Source organism: Fukomys damarensis, unplaced genomic scaffold (assembly GCF_012274545.1).
Source record: "Fukomys damarensis isolate Sample0158 unplaced genomic scaffold, DMR_v1.0_HiC HiC_scaffold_37, whole genome shotgun sequence".
Classification (NCBI taxonomy): Eukaryota; Metazoa; Chordata; class Mammalia; order Rodentia; family Bathyergidae; genus Fukomys; species Fukomys damarensis.
This window is the reverse complement of record NW_022900949.1, coordinates 60,429,901-60,447,804: the sequence shown is the minus strand read 5'-3', so window position 1 is coordinate 60,447,804 and position 17,904 is coordinate 60,429,901. Positions and strand designations below refer to the sequence as shown.

The 17,904-nt window shown below is 41.8% G+C and overlaps 1 protein-coding gene across 1 annotated transcript; it reads right to left on the bottom strand.

Moving 5' to 3' along the window:
- LOC104861672 (proteinase-activated receptor 1) lies at window positions 1–1,587 on the bottom strand. The gene is given in 5 exon segments (XM_010623189.2): window positions 1–323; window positions 325–397; window positions 399–700; window positions 703–1,351; window positions 1,517–1,587. Coding segments are annotated over 5 exon segments (1,173 nt in total). The 3' UTR covers window positions 1–245.
- Window positions 1,588–17,904: the final 16,317 nt, after the last annotated feature.

The following is a 17,904-nucleotide window of genomic DNA, read 5'->3' as shown; positions in this document are numbered from 1 at the left end:
ACTGGCTCATGGGAGAAGAGGTAGCATTAGCTAGGATGGGCAGCAGGAGTTGCTGAGGAGGTGACATGTGAGCTGAGACCCGAGTGATGAGAAAAAGATCAGTTCTCAGTGTTGGTAGCCCCTCCATATCCATATGTTACAATTTCTTAACATCAGTGTAAAATCCTTTTCAGCAGGACCCTTTCTGTGAAGTCTAAAGTCCCTTCCCACTCCCTCACGCTAGTCCTTGTTCAGACAAGTCCTGCTCAGCCATGGACCTCATTTTCCCAGACCTCACCTTGGCAGTACCCAGATCTCCAAAGCCCTGGGCAGCCTTCCTGGGGCTCCAGCTGGGTGCTCATCCACCTTGTTCTGCCTCAGTTTCTTGAGAAGCCTGACTCCATTGTTCACACCCGACAGAAAGTACAGAATGGGGTTGAGGCAGCTGTTCATGCTCACCAGAGGCCTCCAGATCTTGTGGGCTATGCTGGCTGCCGTCAAGAGCTGGCAGTCTTGTGAGCTCAGGAAGTGGACCATGAGGTAGAAGGAGCGGGTGATATGGAAAGGCAAAAAAGATATGACAAAGAGGCCACACACCAGCAGGATGGTCCGGATGGACTTGGCCCGGGCCACTTTGCCTGTCCTTGTGAGGGTCTCTTGTGGCTTGGTGAGGCTTCTGATCATCAGGAAGTGGCATGTCAAGATGACCAAGGAAGGAAAGACAAAGCCAGACAGCATCACAACCATGCTATAGGCGTAATACTGGTCGAATTTCCCTGGGCTGGTCATGTCGTAGCAGATCACTTTGCCATTGATGTAGTCTGTGTGGGAGAAAGCCAGTGTGGGCAGCAGTTGGAGGAGCACCAGGGCCCACGTGGTGGTGGCCCCCAGCTGGGCATGCCAGCGAGTCCGGTAGGGCAGTGAACGCAGTGGGTGGCACACACCTAGGAAGCGGTCCACAGAGATGCAGGCCAGCAGCAGGATGCCACCATAGAGGTTAGTGTAGAAGAGGAAGCGCACCAGTCTGCAGGACAGCTCCCCAAAGGGCCAGCTGTCACCCAGGACGTAGGTGACGAGGAGGAAAGGCAGTGTCAGCACGTAAAGCAGGTCGGTCACCACCAGGTTCACCAGATAGATAGTGGCACCGCTCCACGGCTTGGTTTGGCGCCAGCAGAGCCACAAGACGATGCCATTCAGGGGGAGCCCGAGGATGAAGATGAGACTGTAGGTTAGGGGGAGGTAGATTTGCTTGTACTTCTCTGATAACTGGCAGTGATCTTGATCCTTTGAGGCGTTTGTGTCCGGCTTCTCCATCTCTAAGGAGGCTCTCTCCAGGAGCAGAGAGCTCTGCCTTCTCTCCACACTTGTTGCCCTGGGAAGAAACAAAAGGGACAGCATAGCACCATGATCACGGAGTCCTTAGTCTCTCCTTGATCTTGCTATTCCCAGAGGCTAGTCAGAATCCTTGCTTGAGAACAGCCAGCTCCTGGAGAAAAATGTTAAAGGGAAATTATTCAGGTTAGTCCTGTAGACTTACCAGGAGTGATCTGCCCTGGAGTTGGATGCTCTCTGCAGTGGCCTGATTGTGATAAGAAGGTCAAGTAACATGGTGGCAGAAAGACCCTTCTTTAAAGAGGGCGTACACAGCTGCCAAATCTGACTCCTCCTCTTGCTAGAATCGTTTGCATAGAGTCAGGAAATCTTCAAGGGGAGAAGCTCATGTGTTCCTAGGGGCAGTAGTGCCCACGGTCTTCCTAACCACACAGGCCACTGTGGAATAGAAAGTGGTCTTTCATGTTTAGGGGGCATTAGGGAAAGCATCGGTTTTGCCTACAGGTTCTGCTGGGGGATTGTGATGAGAATCCTTTTCAGGATTTAGACCCTGCATGTTTGAATAGTGAGGCTGATTTGCTTATTAACCCTCTCAGACTCCCAAACATCTAAGAAAACAATGTAAGCCACGAGTCCAGGTGCAGCTTCCTTATTCCAATCCCGGATGAAAAAGCAGGCATAGCGAGGGCCCAGGTCACAGTGGCAGCTGTGTGGGTAAGTGGAAGTCATTGTGCCGGTCAGCCGACAACATGGAGTTTAATTCTAAGACTTAACATCAGAGACGTCCTATTTAGAAAGACCAGTGAAGAGGAGTCGGGCGTGGTGGCACATGCCTATATTCTCAGCTGCAGTGGACGTGGAGGCAGGAGGATTGCTTGAGCCCAGGAACTCAAGATCCGGTCTCAAAACAAGCAGACAAACAAACTCAAAAAGGGCTAGGAGTGGTTTAAGGTAGATAATTTGAGTATAAATTGAGTGTTGGCTGTTTTAACTATAATATAGAGAGCTTTATTCACAATAAAGGGAGACCTCACTGTCGATCAACATTTATTGAACGTTATTTAGTCACTGAGAATACCAAGAAGAGTAAGACACAGCCCTTGCTCTTAGGATCTCACAATCTGGTGGGAATACAAATGCATGCAGTTAATGGTAGTACGTGAAAAATTATCAACAAAATGTAGCGAAATCAGGATAAAGCGATTTTTTCCCCTGAGGAAATCAAGTGAAGGCCTCTTAGAGGAGGTGACACTTGAGCTGTTGGGAGGAGAATGAACAGGAACTTGCTAGGCAGAGGAGGAGGAGGAGCCCTGGGGCAGTGCAAGGCACGTGCAGGGGGTGGGACCTGAAAGGGCGCAGGGTGTGCTGGGGGTGGCAGCAAAGTCGGCCCTAGGGGTGGTGCCACACGAAGAAGTAAATTCTTGAGGCTGTTGTGATCGTTCATTGTAGCAATCCACTTCACTGGGTTCAGGGGCGCCCGAGGAGCCCGCAGAATATTATTTTTCCAGATATATCTGTGAGGGTGTTTCCAGGAGAGATTGGTGTTTAAATCAGTGGATGGAAGAATATCCTCCCTCGCCTAGTGTGGGTGGGATCCATCCAGTCACTATGGTCCTGGATGGAACCAAAAGGTAAGAGGGAAGATGGATTCACTCTCTGTACCAGGACACCCATCTTCTCCTCTCTTTGATGTCAGAACTCCAGATTCTCTGGCTCTTAGACTCCAGGACTTGCGCCAGCCACAACTTCCCTCAGCTTGCATGTAGTATGTCATCGGAATTCTCTGTTGTCATAATTAGTAAGTCCACTCCTTGCTGATCTCTTTCTACATCCTGTTGATTTTGTCTCTCTGGAGAACCCCGACTAATACAGCTAGTTTGAGGAAGACACTGGGCAGTAGCATGGACCTGTTCAGAGACCATTCTGACTAGGAAGGGCTGCTGTTGTGTGCGTGCAGATGAGAGTCATCAGTACCCCAAGCAGGCCATCCAGGGAGCATCCAGAGCAGGAACTCACCCTAGAGATGCTATGGAGGCAGGAATGAGAGGCTTGGCGGGTTTAGGGCACGAGCTAGAGGAGTTAAGGGTATCCACCAGCTCTTCTGTTTGGTGAGGCCAGGGCCTGAGAGGAGAACACAGCTGAGGCCTGGCGTTCTGAGGTCGGAGGAGATGGTGGTGATCTGTCTCACTACCTCTCTGACTGGCTTCAAAGTCTTACGACTAGGAGAGCAAAGCTTTTGCCTGGGAGAAGAAAGTGAGTGTAGTTTTCATTCATTTTGTTCCCTGTAATCTTTCATGCTGGGGGAACTGGCAAATGCTTAGTTATTTCCAGCAAAGCAGCCTTCCCAACTCAGGGTGGGCTCTCAGAGGGGAGCCAAGGAGAGAAATCAGCCATGATTTGGGCCAGGCAGTTTGCAAATGTGATCTTATTTTTAATCCTTTGAATAACCTTGTGACTGAAGCACCACATCTGTTTTACTGATGAGAAGCTTGAGAGTCAGAGGAGAACCTTCCAGAGCTCAATGGAATCCTTAATCTGGTAGGCAGTGGTCCCCTGATCTAGATCATGGTTTCTGTCCCATCTCAGGGCTATTTTAATTCAGTGAAAACTGCTCACATCCCACCTCCCCTAGAGGACCCAGGGTATAGTCTGACGTGGTTATTTAACCTTTCAGTGCCATGATTTCCTCAGTGGTGCAATGGGACAGTCTTTTTCTGGTGAGGTTACTGTGGGAATTCCTAGAAGAGAGGCAAGTTCCCTGAAGCCTGCCACAGGGGAGAAACCCAATACATTCAGTTCGCCTCTACCCCTTCTTCTTCCACAAGCTCTGGTGCCCTGGACATCTGAGTGTTGGTTTGTGTAGAAGGGTGGGAGGGAAGGTGTGGCTTTGCTACTCCATCCTTGAACAGGATCCTTTTTCCTTCCTGGCTTTTACCTTTTGTCTACCTCCAGTTCACATTTTGAAGCCCTAACCCCAGTGTTTCTATTGTGCAGTATTTGGGGTAAGAAATTAAAGTTAAATGAGGTGGTAAGGGTGGGGACATAATTCCATAGGATTAGGGCCTTTGAAAAAGGGATGCTGGGAGATCTCTCTGCCATGTGAGGACATAAATTTAAATCTATGATTTGATTTTAGTATTTACTATTTCACCTGTATCTGTAGGTAAAATATTTTTATCTGGTACTTGGGACTGAAGCTAGGGTTTTGTGTATGCTAAGCATGTGTCTTGCTGATGAGCTATACCCCATTTTATTTATTTACTTATTTTTTTCATTAAGTTTATTGGTACATTTTAGGTGTACAATATGATGACATTCATCATGGGGAATTTGTACCTTTATATGATGTATCTTGGTTCTTATTTTTTTTACCATTCCCTTGCCCTCCCTTCAGCTCCTCCGCCCCTCCATATTATGAAGAGTTTCTTTCCATTTTTTCCTTTTCTCATATTTTTCTTTTCCCTTATCCCTCCCACTTCCCCTTCCAAGTGAAAAATTCATTTCTTTAACAAATAAAGGCATTTATTGGAGACTCTTATAAATGCCTTCAGACAGTAAGAGTTTGTTTTTACAGATTTTTGTTTCACATATTTATATTTATCTATATATTTATATATTTGTTTAGACATTAATGTACACATACATTTATCTCTATATATTTATCTGCTTCTCCAGTGATTTCTATACATTTATCTGTGTATATAACATACGTTTTAAAATTTACAATTGTAATCAGGAACTATTCATAGAACAATATAAGTATTTGATTTTTATTGGGTTTCTTCAAGTGGAAGGCCCCAAATAACATTTAATTATGTGGTGGATTAAAGTAATAGATGGTTTGCTTTGAATTCATTTTTAAAGCCGCTGATAATTTGATGCTCTTTAGCCTACTGACCATTGGGTGGCGATAAAGACCACAGACCCGATGCAAATCCTCCTCCCTCTAAATGAAAGCCGGAACAGGGTTTGGGCTCCTGGTCAGGACTAGCAGCTGTGGATGAGACATAATTCATGGAGGACATAGAACAAATCCCGCCAATCCCATCTCTTATCGGTCTGTCATCTGTAGTTACTATGTTAGGTTCATACAAAGAAATTGAGTTACAGTTAGTTGAAGCGTCCTGTTACTGTGATTATTCTACAAAAGATCCTGTGAGATAGCTGTGGGAGACACTGTTGTCTCCATTTTATATCTGAGAAACGGGTTCAAAAAGATTGAGTGGAAGTCGTGTCTTCAATGACTGGGAGAAAGGCTTAGTTCCTTTTACAAAACAGAGACTCAGCAAATCATCAGATTTCCAGGGGATGTTTTCTTACCTACCTGTTCCCACTGCCACCCCTTCCCAACCCCACCCAATCCCTACCACCAGCTCCCCACAAAGTAAGATGTGGAAATAAAATAACAAGTCACTTCTCAAGCCACTAGATCTACTACCTTGGTTATAGCTAACAGAGTCCTACTTCAAAAATCATGATTTGGAGATGATTGTAAAAAGAGAGATAACAGAATGTGATTGTGCCCTCACCCCATCCTTAATTTTGCTTTCTTTCATTTTCTTTTTTCCTTCCTTCCTTCCCTCCTCCTCCTCCTTTCTTCTTTTGTGTTATGGACAATTGAATTCAGGGAAGTTATATATCCAGGCTTTTTTTTTTTATGATTTTAAAATTTTGAGACAGGGTCTCAAGTAGGCTGGCCTCAGATTTGTGATCCTGCTTAGCCTCCTGAGTAACTGGAATTACAGGTGTGGGGCACCACACTCAACTTTTGGTTTCACTTTCTGAACTTTCAGGTACCTGTGGACAACCATGGTCCAAAAATATTAAATGGAAAAATTCTAGCAATAAACAAGTTTTCAATTGTGTGCTGCTCTGAGTAGCATGATAAAATCTCCTGTCTTGTTCTGTCCTCTGAATGATTCCTTTTATCAGGTGTATCCACACTACATCTGCTGCCCTCCTGTTAGTCACTTGGTAGTTCTCTGTGTTATTTGAGTGACTATCATGATATGTAAGTGCAGAGTTCAGGCAAATCTTATTTTATTTAATAATGTCCCCAAAGGTTACACTCTCATTGTGGCATATGGTTTCACTTTATTGTTATTGTTCCTAATCTCTTAGTGGGCTTAATTTGTAAATTAAACTTTATCCTGTGTATACATGTATTGGAAAAACATAGTACAAGAAGGGTTCAGTAATATCTACAGTTTTAGTCTCCACAGAGGGTCTTGAGATGCAGCCTCCACTGATAAGGGGGGAATCCTGAAGATAGAGACTTAAAAACTGTTAAGAATTAATTGAATAGAGCAGACTATTACCCAGTTTTAGAATTTACCTCCAGTCTTAAGATATAAAGCACTGATGCTAGCTTTTAAATTGTTTTGCATTATATTCTTTCAGTGTGGGCTCTGAATCTGGACTTCTCTTTCAGAGTTGAGTTTTCCTGAAATGTGAGAGTCCAAGGGATTTTATTTTTCATAATGAAAGCAAATTGGATCTTTTAGATAATTTAGAAGACTGTCTAGAGACAGGGAGTACTTCATTTCATAGTTAATTTATATTGCAGCCTGCATATTTTTGTCTTCTGTTGACATGCATCTGACATAACAGCTTCAGCTCTGTGTAAACGGAGTCATTGGGAAACCCTGTGCTGTCACAGCGGTCAGTTCTGAAGCCAGTATCAGTCTGTCTGGAGCAAAACAGCAACTCTGGCCTCTTGTTAATTCGCCTCTATGAATGTGTGATACCTCCAAACTGACTCAGAAATCAGAAATTTTAACTTTATTTACTGATGAGGTTAAAAAAACCAAACATGACAGTATCATTCTGTGGTTGGGGAAGCCTAGCACTGCCTCTGGGCTCATGTCCCTGAGAGGCGATCTCGAAGAAATTTTTTTCCTTTTCCTTTCATTTAGCATCAAGGATCTTTAAATGCATCCTGACTGAATCCTTGCCTGTGTGCTATGTATAAAGAAAAAAAGATGTTGGTTTAGCACGGGAGAGAGCAGATCAGTCACAGAGCCCGGGGCTCTAAGAATAGTGGTGAAGATGGCCCAAGGCATCCCAGGACCCACCCTCTTTGCTCTTGCCCTCAGGCAGCAAGCTCCTCTCTCGGCCCCAAATGCTGCTGGTAGCAGTAACACACTGGCAGGCTGTCTACCCTCAGTGCCGTGCTGTTGCTAGGGTAAAAAAAAAAAGACACACACACCTGAGAGTGAATTCTCTTTTGTACTGAACTCCATTTTACTTTTACCCTCTCCCTGCCTTCATATGCCTGCTTCCTTCTGCTTGAGGTTGGAGGAGTCCTGCTGCCTGTGGACCTGGATCCTTTAAGAGAAGTGATTCTATTATGGGGTAATTCCTTTTAGAAATTGCTCTACAATTAAACATATGCCAGATCCTTCTTGCCTTGAACACAGCCAAAAATGGTGGCAAGATTTACTTGAAAAGTGAGGGGTGAAGGAGTAAGGGAGAAACTGGCTCTGTAGAGCAAATTTAGGCTGAATGGAAAAGAGAAAAGGCAAAAGTAAAAGTACACCCTGGGTCTGGGAGACTTGGTGGGCAACTCTGAAAGGCATGATAAGTCCTTGAGGCATCTGTGTCCTTGTATGTTGGCCACATCTCAGTGGAAACCTGCGAGAAGCTGTGCATACGGGGGCCTGAGAGGCAGTGCTATGGAGCTCCTGGGATCCCTCAGCGTCGCTCTTCCCAGCCAGTCTAAGCCACACCCCATCTCCTGTCTCAATTCTTCTAGTGACCTTTTTTTTTTTTTGGCTCATTTTTCCTGTTGTGTTGTTCATCTTTGGGTTACTGATGTCTAGGAATTCTTTAAATATTTTGAGTAAAAATCTTTTCAGTTACTCCTGGTACAGCTACTTTTTCCTACTCTGCCTTGTTTCTCTGGCTTACTGGTATATATCTATATTTAATTTTTTGAGGAATAGAAGTTCTTAATTTTAACATAGTCCAAATTATCAATTTTTCTTTTATGGTTTGTGCTTCTTGTATCTGGCTTACAGATCTTTCTGTACTTTGAAGTCTAAAGATATTCTTCTGTATTAGCATATGGAAGCCTTTCCCCCTCCGGATCGAACTGATTTTATTCCACTAAAGGAGTTTGTATATGTGGACCTTATTAGCCTCTCTGTGTATATTAGAAACACAAGGGCCAGGGATTTAGCTTAGTGGTTCTGCCGCCTGCCTCACAAGCACAAAGACCTGAGCTCGATCCCCGGTAACAGAAAAAGTAACAGAGGAACATGATCAGATTTGCATTTTTGAACACTCAGTGTACTTGTTGTTTGGAGAGCAAAGGGCAGGCTCATTGGGATATGAGTTAGGAGGGTATTTCTCTAGTCTAAGTGAGAGATATTAGAGATGGGTGAATTCTATGGATTTGTAGCAGGTAAATGAACATGGTGATGAATTAAATATGGGGTGAAGGAAGGGGTTTTTTAAAGGTTCTATTTTATTTTATTTTTTTTCCCATTTAGTTTATTGGTACATTTTAGGTATACAGTACAGTTACATTTATTATTGGGGTCTTGTACCTTTACATGACAGGTCTTGGTTCTCATTTTCTCCCCTTGTCCCTGCCCTCCCTTCACCCCCTCCTCCCCTCCCCATTTACAAACACTTTATTTCAATTTTTTCATTTTCTCATATTTTTTTCTCTTCCCTTATTCCCTTTCCCGGACCCTTCCCACTTTCCCTACACCTTTAGCCCTTTTCTTACTATTCCACATTGTCAATTATGTCATTAAGATCTTATGTGACATTATAGTTTTCACACCAGAGAAACTATGCGGTATTTATATATGTGTGACTTATTTATTTCACTTAGGAGTATATCCTCAATATGTATCCATTTTCCTATGAATGAATCTACTTTCTCATTCTTTATGGCTGAGTAATATTCCATTTTATAGAAAAACCACATCTTCTTTATCCAGTTTCCAACTGAGGGGCAAATGGGCTGTTTCCAAGTTTTAACTATTACGAACTGTGCTGCTATAAACATGGGTGCGCATACATCACTGTGATATGATTCTTTTAATTCTTTTGGAAAGATAGGGGTGAAGGAAGTGTTAAAGACTTCCCTAGTGGTTCCTATTTTCTGCCCCTACCAACTGATGCCTTCATCCTTCTATTATTTCTCTACCTTAGTGCTTCTCGCTGTTCAGTATATTCTTCCTCCTTGCATTCCCTGATTCTCTTCCTTCCTTGTGGGCATCCTTAGCCTTTCGCTCTTGTTGCAGATTTTTAACTATGTAACAGAGCCAGAGAAATTCTCGCAAGACACTGGGATCGACCCAGGTGTTCACTGTTCCTGTTTGGGTAGGAAGGTAGCAGCCAGGCCTCTCAGGAACTGTGGGCGGGCATGCTGTGCATATTAGCTGGTAGGGTGGTCCTTTCATGAGGAGGTGGTGTGATCAGGCTTGCGGTGTTAGCCTTAGGCCTCAGCTTAGTGGATGGACAGTTAGGGCTGCTCTCTGTCTAGTGTTCTAGAAACAGTTCTCTCAGAAGGGATTGAGAACAGTGTGTGCATGTTGTGTCCTTGGGGGACGGGAAAGCATGAGGAAGAGTGATACACTTAAAAGAATGAATTTTCTATTTCATCCCATTTTTCTTTAATAATTTCGAAGTTATGAACTTGCTTATAAACCATAATAGAAATTTCTCATGACTATAACAAATGTTTTAGCAAATATGATATTTGAAGAAAGTCTTCTCTGCAGAGAATTTCATTATTAATAGTATGCCAGTCAGAGCTTTGACTCTGAGATATTTTGTTCATGCATAAACCATAAATTTGAATTGATAGTCCTATTCATGATGGAATGGAATTATGTATGTTTATGGTAAAAGAACAGAGATGATATTTTTGAACCTGATTATATACAAGGTGGGTTAAAAACAGTAGTTGTGGAGAATGAAAAAAGGCCTTGATTTCATGTTTGTTAAAACACATCAGAGTGAGGTCTGAGAAGCTCCCAGTGAAATACGAGGGGAAGGTGTGAAGTTGCAAGGGGTTTCCCTTAAACACAAGGCTCATGTGTTAATATTTCCATTGATTTATTTTCAAGCCAATAAGTTCTGACATAAATATGGTGATCTATAATGTATCGACCACAAAAGTCAACGTTATTTTTAAAGCTGACTCGGAAATAAAAACCTCATTGTTAGTGCTGATATATACGGTACGTAACCCTGTCAAAAAGTTAACCTTTCTCATCTTGCTTCTTACTGAGCTAAATAAAAGGGATTCATTTTAATGGCCTCTGGTCTTTTGTACATGTTTTGCTTCATGGCTAGCGTCCAATTTACAATGGGATTGGCTGATGGTGTGAAGTACAGAGCAGTACATACTCAAGAGAGTCTCTGCCAAGAATGACAGCCACTCAGCAAAAGTCTTTGTCTTTTTGAGGATCAGAAGGCACATGAAACTCTCCTGTACAGCACTTGGCTCTTTGGTTAACAGTGAAAGTGACGATGAGAGCAGAAGTGGCTTGTGGCCCCAGAACAGAGGACCTGTGGAGACTGTCGGATGCGCCTGATCACAGAGAACAGACTTAGACTGGGTGACCAGAGGCAAGGGTTGCTCACCTCCCATTCAGTACAACCTACCCATAACAGCGGTGTGGTCTTCAGTGAGATGATTACTGTGAAATGAAAATGGAGCCAAAGAGAATTCAATGTAGCAACAAAGGAGGGAATGCTAATGAAACCCGGGAACTTGGATGGTTTCTCCTTCTACTCAGTTTTGTAATAGTACAAGTTGGTTGAAATAGTAAAATGCCAAGAGTTTTAGAGTGAGAAGTGCTCCTGGATACCAGACAATTACAGTCACTTAACAGATGCAGCAACTGTTAAACTCAAGAAGTTAAGTGAGTGATTTGTCCACAGTCACATACCTGGTTAACAGTTGAGCTATATCTGCAGTTCAGATCTCTGGTTCTCTCTTAAGGGCTCTTTCTATTCCACGTCATCAGTTGGATGCCATCCTTATAGTACTGCATGCAGAGTATTTCACAGGCCCTGTTGAATTTGATTTTCCACCCACCACTACAGTGGATCTTGTCAAGACTCCCAATGACCTCCATGATGGTGAACTCTATGGGAACTTTGCTGACTCAAAAGAAGGCTCTAATCAGCATATGCCACAGCTGTGTACTTTTTGAAGCAGCCTTCTCTTGTATTCCCCACTGGTAAAGGAATTCCTTGTTAGAGGAAAGAAACTCATGCCCAAAGCAATGAAGCAAAGTAATTTATTGACTTCTAGAATGAAACTGTCCTGGTGAGGCTGGCTTTATGTATAGTCCGAGGCAGGAGTTCAGATGGTGTTATTAGGGCTGCTTTAGTTTGGTCTATTTCTTGGCTCCATTTCTTTCAAATTGACTCCATTCTCATATGTACGTCTCTTCCTCCTCAAAGTAATGAGATGGCTGCCGTAAAGTCTACTCTTACATTGACTAATATGCAAACTCAGCAAGAAAAACTATGCTCCAACCAGAAAGTCTTAATATGAGCAGCTACTAGTCATGTTATCTTGAACTTTGTGTCTACCTGTGAAACAACCACTTTGGCCAGGAGGATAAAATGCATTGACTGAAAAAGGCCTTGGCTAAGGGAGAATTGGCTTTACCCAAATTCTACTCATTTCAGGAGAGAGAAAGTAAAGGGCACTTCTCCCAAAACATATTTGGGGTTCTTTTTCCAAAAAAACATACTGAATGGTGGCATAAAAACCAATAAATGTTCATAACAACTTCTCTGACATCACAGTTTCCTACTCTACCTCCTAATTTACTGCTGTCCCGCTTGGTCATGATATCATCTGTGGTGGATTAACTAATGGTCAGTCTGTAACGCCCAGCTGAACTGAATCAGAAAACCGACCCGAGGATTGTTGCCAATGGCATGAAAAAAGAACAGGAAGGGAAGATCCCAGCTATTGATTTTCTAGGAGAATCTTGCTGCATTTGGTTGTCCTGATGCAAACTTAGTTGTTCTCAGAGGAGGAGGAGCTTGGATCTTCACTGTCGCTGGGATTGGCTGCTGTTCTTGTCAGGGGAGCTCTGCTCTTCATTGTGAGCATCACTTTCTGGCTCTCATGTAGATCTCTCAGCCTGGTGGCACAAATTCTTCACCCCAGCAGTGTGGGTTTTCTGGCTTCCACCACTGGCCTTTGGGCCTTCTAGGTGCAGATCCCTCCATACAGACAAACATGAGACATTTTCCTGGGCTCTAGGCCACTGGCTGGATACATGGAGGATGTTGCCTTGGACCCTAGTCCTTCAGCTGGACTTGTGCAGGACATTGCTGTGGGATTCAGGCCTTTGGCTGTATTCTTTGGATCTCTAGTGTACAGTTAGATCTCTTGCATGCCTCACATTTAACTTTTGGGTGAATATTATAAAATAATAATTCTATAAATTATGTGTCCCATATTAAAACGATTCCCTAGTACACCCTGACTACAACATCATCCTCCTGAATTTGGCTTCTGACATTTGATTTTCTCAGGGCCCAGTTGTAAGCTTTCTTTCTTTTGTGTATCTGTACTTGTAGCCAAGGTGATTTCATCCAGTACTTGTAAAAGGGGAAGATTATCATAGCCCAGAGCATTTTGAGTCAGTCTTGGCTAACAACATAGTTAAAACTGTAGACTTTGGAATTTAACAAGAAATAATACTTGATGGGAAATCTTGAGAAGAAGGAAGACTGTTGATCCAAGCATATTTGAGGATGCAAAGTGCTGAGCTACTCCGTATCCTTTGCTCCAAAGATAAGGGACAGGGTTGGAGAGTGTTTACAGATAGTTGCCATAAAGACACAAAAAATAAAGTCTATCAAGCAGGAGGGTGAAAAGTCCTGTTATGGTTAGATCTCTGTGTACTTGCTCTTCTCATTGTGAAATTGAATTTCGGGCTGGCTTGTTTGCTGGGAAAGTAAAGAAATCTCTTGAGATATTTCCTATCTTTACTGTAGAGGTTTATTATAATCACCTATGAAATATATTCTTTAACCCTGAGGCTATTGTTATCGAAAAATTTGTTTTACATATTTATTGTGGGGGATTAAATTATTTAGCTTGTGTGTTATCAGAAATTGTATGTATTAGGATGTGAGTGTAGTAGGAGATTGGATTTATGTACCTAAACTGACATGTGTCCACCAACATTAATGACTTCACTAATTTTATTCCATAATTTATTTTCTACAGAAAGTATAACTCAATTTTTTAGTGAGATACCATTAAGACTCTTTGCCTTAACTTTCTTATTATAGGTTTATTTGAGAAAAATAAATTTGCAATTCTAGAAGAATAATTTCTGAACAGTATATTCTCCATACCACCTATGTCTTGATAACCCTATAATCATATCCACAACTCTAGTCTGTCTTCCGAGCTTCAGACTTTCCCAAAACACTGTCTGCTCAGCACCATTTGGATATTTTAGAGATTTTGCCAATCTAATGCGGCCAACAATGAACACCTTATTTCTTTTTTCCCCTGCTTAGTTTGACCGTCAACACTGTTCATTTGAGTTCTGTAAATGGCATTCTTATATGTGCAGTTGTTAAAGAAGAAAACCCTAGAAATCACTCCAACAGTCCATCACTAAGCCTTACTAAATACCTGGCAAACCATCTGCTACTGCTCACTCACCATGCATACCCTGGTCTGTGCCACTGCAGTATCTCTTGCATATTTCACTTCTGGTTACCCCTCATCCCTCCTCCTATGCCATTGCACACACAGCCCCATGTGAATGAAGCATAAAAAGCCTTCGGAAGAGTTCTCACTGCTTTCCTACTGTTCTGTAGAATAAGACTCCCAGGTCTGTGTAGTCTTGTCCTTGCTCCACACTCCAACTTCACCTCATCCACTCTGCTCCCCACTCGTTAGGCCACAGTACAGTATTCCAGGTGTCCCATGGGTTGGAAACAGGAGAACACACGCATCCTGATTGGTCTAGTCAGATCTCTAAAACTTTAGGGGAAAAAGGTGGCCACAAAAGATGGGAGCAGGTGCACTGTATTTTAATTGGGCTTTTCTCTTATCACTAGTTCCCTAATGGAATGTCTGCATAGAACAGGATAGTGTCTTGCTGATCCTAAGAGAAGGTTTTTACAATGCCACACAAGTCTTTCATGCATAGGACTCAAACATGAAGACTTAAAATTATTTTGGGCCTGGGATTTAGCTCAGTGATGCCACTGCCTGCCTTACAAGCACAAGCACATGAGTTCGATCCCTGGTTACCCCCCATCCAAAAAAAGACAAAATTATTTCGTACTGTGTGCCCAGACTCGCCTGGTGTGAACCTAAGGATAAGCAAAACTCCATCTCATCAGAGACAGTTTGCCTGAAAAATATGTCTCTCTGGTTCCCAATATTTAAAAATCCCATTTCCCTGTCATCTTCCTCTCCTGGCTGTGATTCAGTCCAGGATATTCTGATGCTGAATTTGGTCCTAGAACCCAAATCACAAATCTATTTCCTTGAAAGCTCGAGTCCCTGAATATGTTATGCTCTTTCATGCCTCAGGGTCTTCGCAATTCCTGCCCCTGTGACTTCAAACGTGCTCTCCCAGCTCTTTTTTTTTCAGCTTTAATTGAGTTTATTGGTACATTTTAGGGATACAGTACAGTTACATTCATTGTTGGGATCTTGTCTAGCTCTTTTTCTGCATGGCTGAATTCATTTTGTTCTTCAGATCTTAGCTAAAATATCACGTCCTAAGAAGGATGTCCACTATCTAAAAAACAATTTGCTTGGTCATTTCTGACTATCTCACCATATTTGCTTTCTTAATTTTCAGAAAATATGTGTTTATTTATATTTTGCTTGATTTTTCTCAACTGATTATGGACCAAAACCTCTATGAACTGTAAGCCAAATCCCTTTCCCACTCTAAAAACAAAACAAAACAAAAAACCAAGAAATCAGAGGGAATACACAAAGGAATGCTTAGTACTGTTCTAGTAAAATCTCTTTTCCATTAAAATGTAAGTTAACTGAGATCAGGGACCTTGCCCATCTCACTCTACTTTGGGCCTGACATACCTCCCACATGTAAGCACTCAGCAGGTATTAGTCAAATGAAAGACTGTGTGACTTACAGTCTAGGAGGGAGAGAGACAGTTGGCTCCTTCCATTGAGCATCAAGCAACTTTTCTCATCTGAGAATCATGGACTTCATTGCTGGTTTCATTCAGGTCATGACTGGCTGGCCACTGAGGCAGCAGTTGGTGGTGGTTACCTTTATGGAAGGGTATAAAGGAAAATAGCTGGAGCCATTGCATTCAAGATCTTGGCTTTTGGGATGTTGAGTGTCTCTTTTGCTCCTACTCTTCAAGCCTCCTTTCCAAATAGCAGGTGCATCTTTAAGCAGTTGGCGTTGACATAGAATGCTTTCATTCCATGCTCACAGATTTTGATTCCTTTGGCATGAGATATGTGTTCTGGGGATGCAAATGAAAAGCCCTTCATAGCGATCCCACAAACAACTTTTCAAACTGCTTTTAGAAAGAAAGTTTTGTTCAGTGTGGAAGTGAATACATCAAATGAAAGAAAGAGTCAATTATGGCTTGTCTTTATCTTCAAAAAATAATGTGTTGAGGTTGATCTCTTTATTCACAATTTTATATGAATTGCTTTGTGATAACTGACCAATGTGGTTATTATTGGGAACTGTATTAGTCCACTTTTACTAGGTTATGCTGCAATAATAAAGAGGCCTAGAAATTTTAATAATCACAATAGCAGAGGTTGACTTCTCATTTACAGTGTGTCAGCTGAGTCAGTTTCAGCTCTTTCCCCTGTCTTCTTCATCTTGGAATCTAGAGAGAAGGACCAGTTCCTATCTGGGGCATTCTTGTCTTATAGCAGAGAGAAAAGAGCAAGAGGGGGAAAATGCTATGGTAGGGTTCACTTCTACTCACATGCCACTGGCCAAAGAAAATATACCACTTGCTGCGTTCAGACTTAGAAGATGACATCAGTGAGACATATAATCCTCTCACAATGAGGCAGAGCTCATGATTGAGAATGTTAATATGACCTTCCACAGAATTTTCTAATGAAGACCTCAAGTACTGCTGCTGAAAAATTTTGGCAACTTCTAATGCATAATGCATGAAAATTAAATGAAAAATGAACAAATATACACATACAAAGTATTTTTGTAGTGCTGGATTGAACTCTGGGTCTTGCACATGCTGGGAAAGTATTTTGCTCTATTACTGAGCTAGCTTATATGTGAATATTTTTTTATTGCCATCATGCATTGACATTATGTGTAAGCCATATAATGCAGGCCAAAGAGCATGAAATGAAGATTCTGGAATCTTTGTGTGTCAGCAATTTATGAGTGAGCTTGGACATGATATTTATTATCTTTTTTTCTGTAAAACAAGTGCTTTAAATTAAACTATCTCCCAAGTTGCTCATAAATCAAAGAGATCTAAGTTTTCCTGATTCCAGGTATATATATGCTGAAGGGTGTGTCTGAGTCACAGTAGTGACAATATTGAGGGCTCGATTTGCAGGGCCTCTTTGGAATGTTGCCTTGTGCTCGGTAGGCAGGCAGTGAGATGTAAGACCTTTGCCCCTAGTTGACCTTGGAGGGGATGGATCCTTTATGTAATTTCTTCTCATTGAAGCCTTGTTGCTCACCCACATGAGGCTACTGCTCAGTTTAGAAGGATTTTTCATTCTCTCTTCACTTAGCTAAAGGGCAGGTTCTGACAAGGTGGCTGTTTGAGTATTGTTGATGAGTAATGATGAAAAAGCACTGGTAAGATGTGAATGAAATCCTGATTTCAAGTTGGCCCTAAATTGTTGGGTTTTGGAAATAAAAAAGCAGACTGTCGTTCATATGCTGAAAATTCTATGTAACTCTTGATGTTGGATGAGCCTCAGGGGTTTAGGAAACTTGTTCAGTGAGATGCTAATCTGAACCTGTCAATTTTTTTTTCTCAGTATATCTATTCTCATTTTCCATACTATTTAGGTATACTTGGCATATATCTTAAATTAGAAATTGCTTTTTCAACCAGATCTATAACTTAGAACAGATCTGCAGAGCTTTTAGCCACTGAATTAAAACTTTGGCCAAGTTCTAGTTGGCTTCTATATGGCCATTCTTAAATTATTTCATATGTTCTAAAATATATGTAGTGAAAATGGTAGTTTCAAACTATGCACTGTGACCTGAACATATTATTATTATTTATGTTGGTATATTCTTAATACAAACATTTAGAATATTAACTCAGCTTACTAAACTACTTTCTTCCAATGTTTTAAAACATTTTACATAAACACCCCTCAGAAATGCTCTCACATATGTCATCAGGAGATAGATAAATATAAAGGTGTTCACTGCAGTATTGTTTGTAATCCAAACAAAAGAGAGTGCCTACATCAATACTCACCAAAATGTGAGTTGATAACATATTGTGTTACAATCATACAATAGCCACCCAGTGGTTCAAACGAATGAATTAGAGCTATGTACACCAATGTAAATATATATGTAAATGTGGGGTGAAAAAAGCAACACGAAGACTTATTTGTACAAT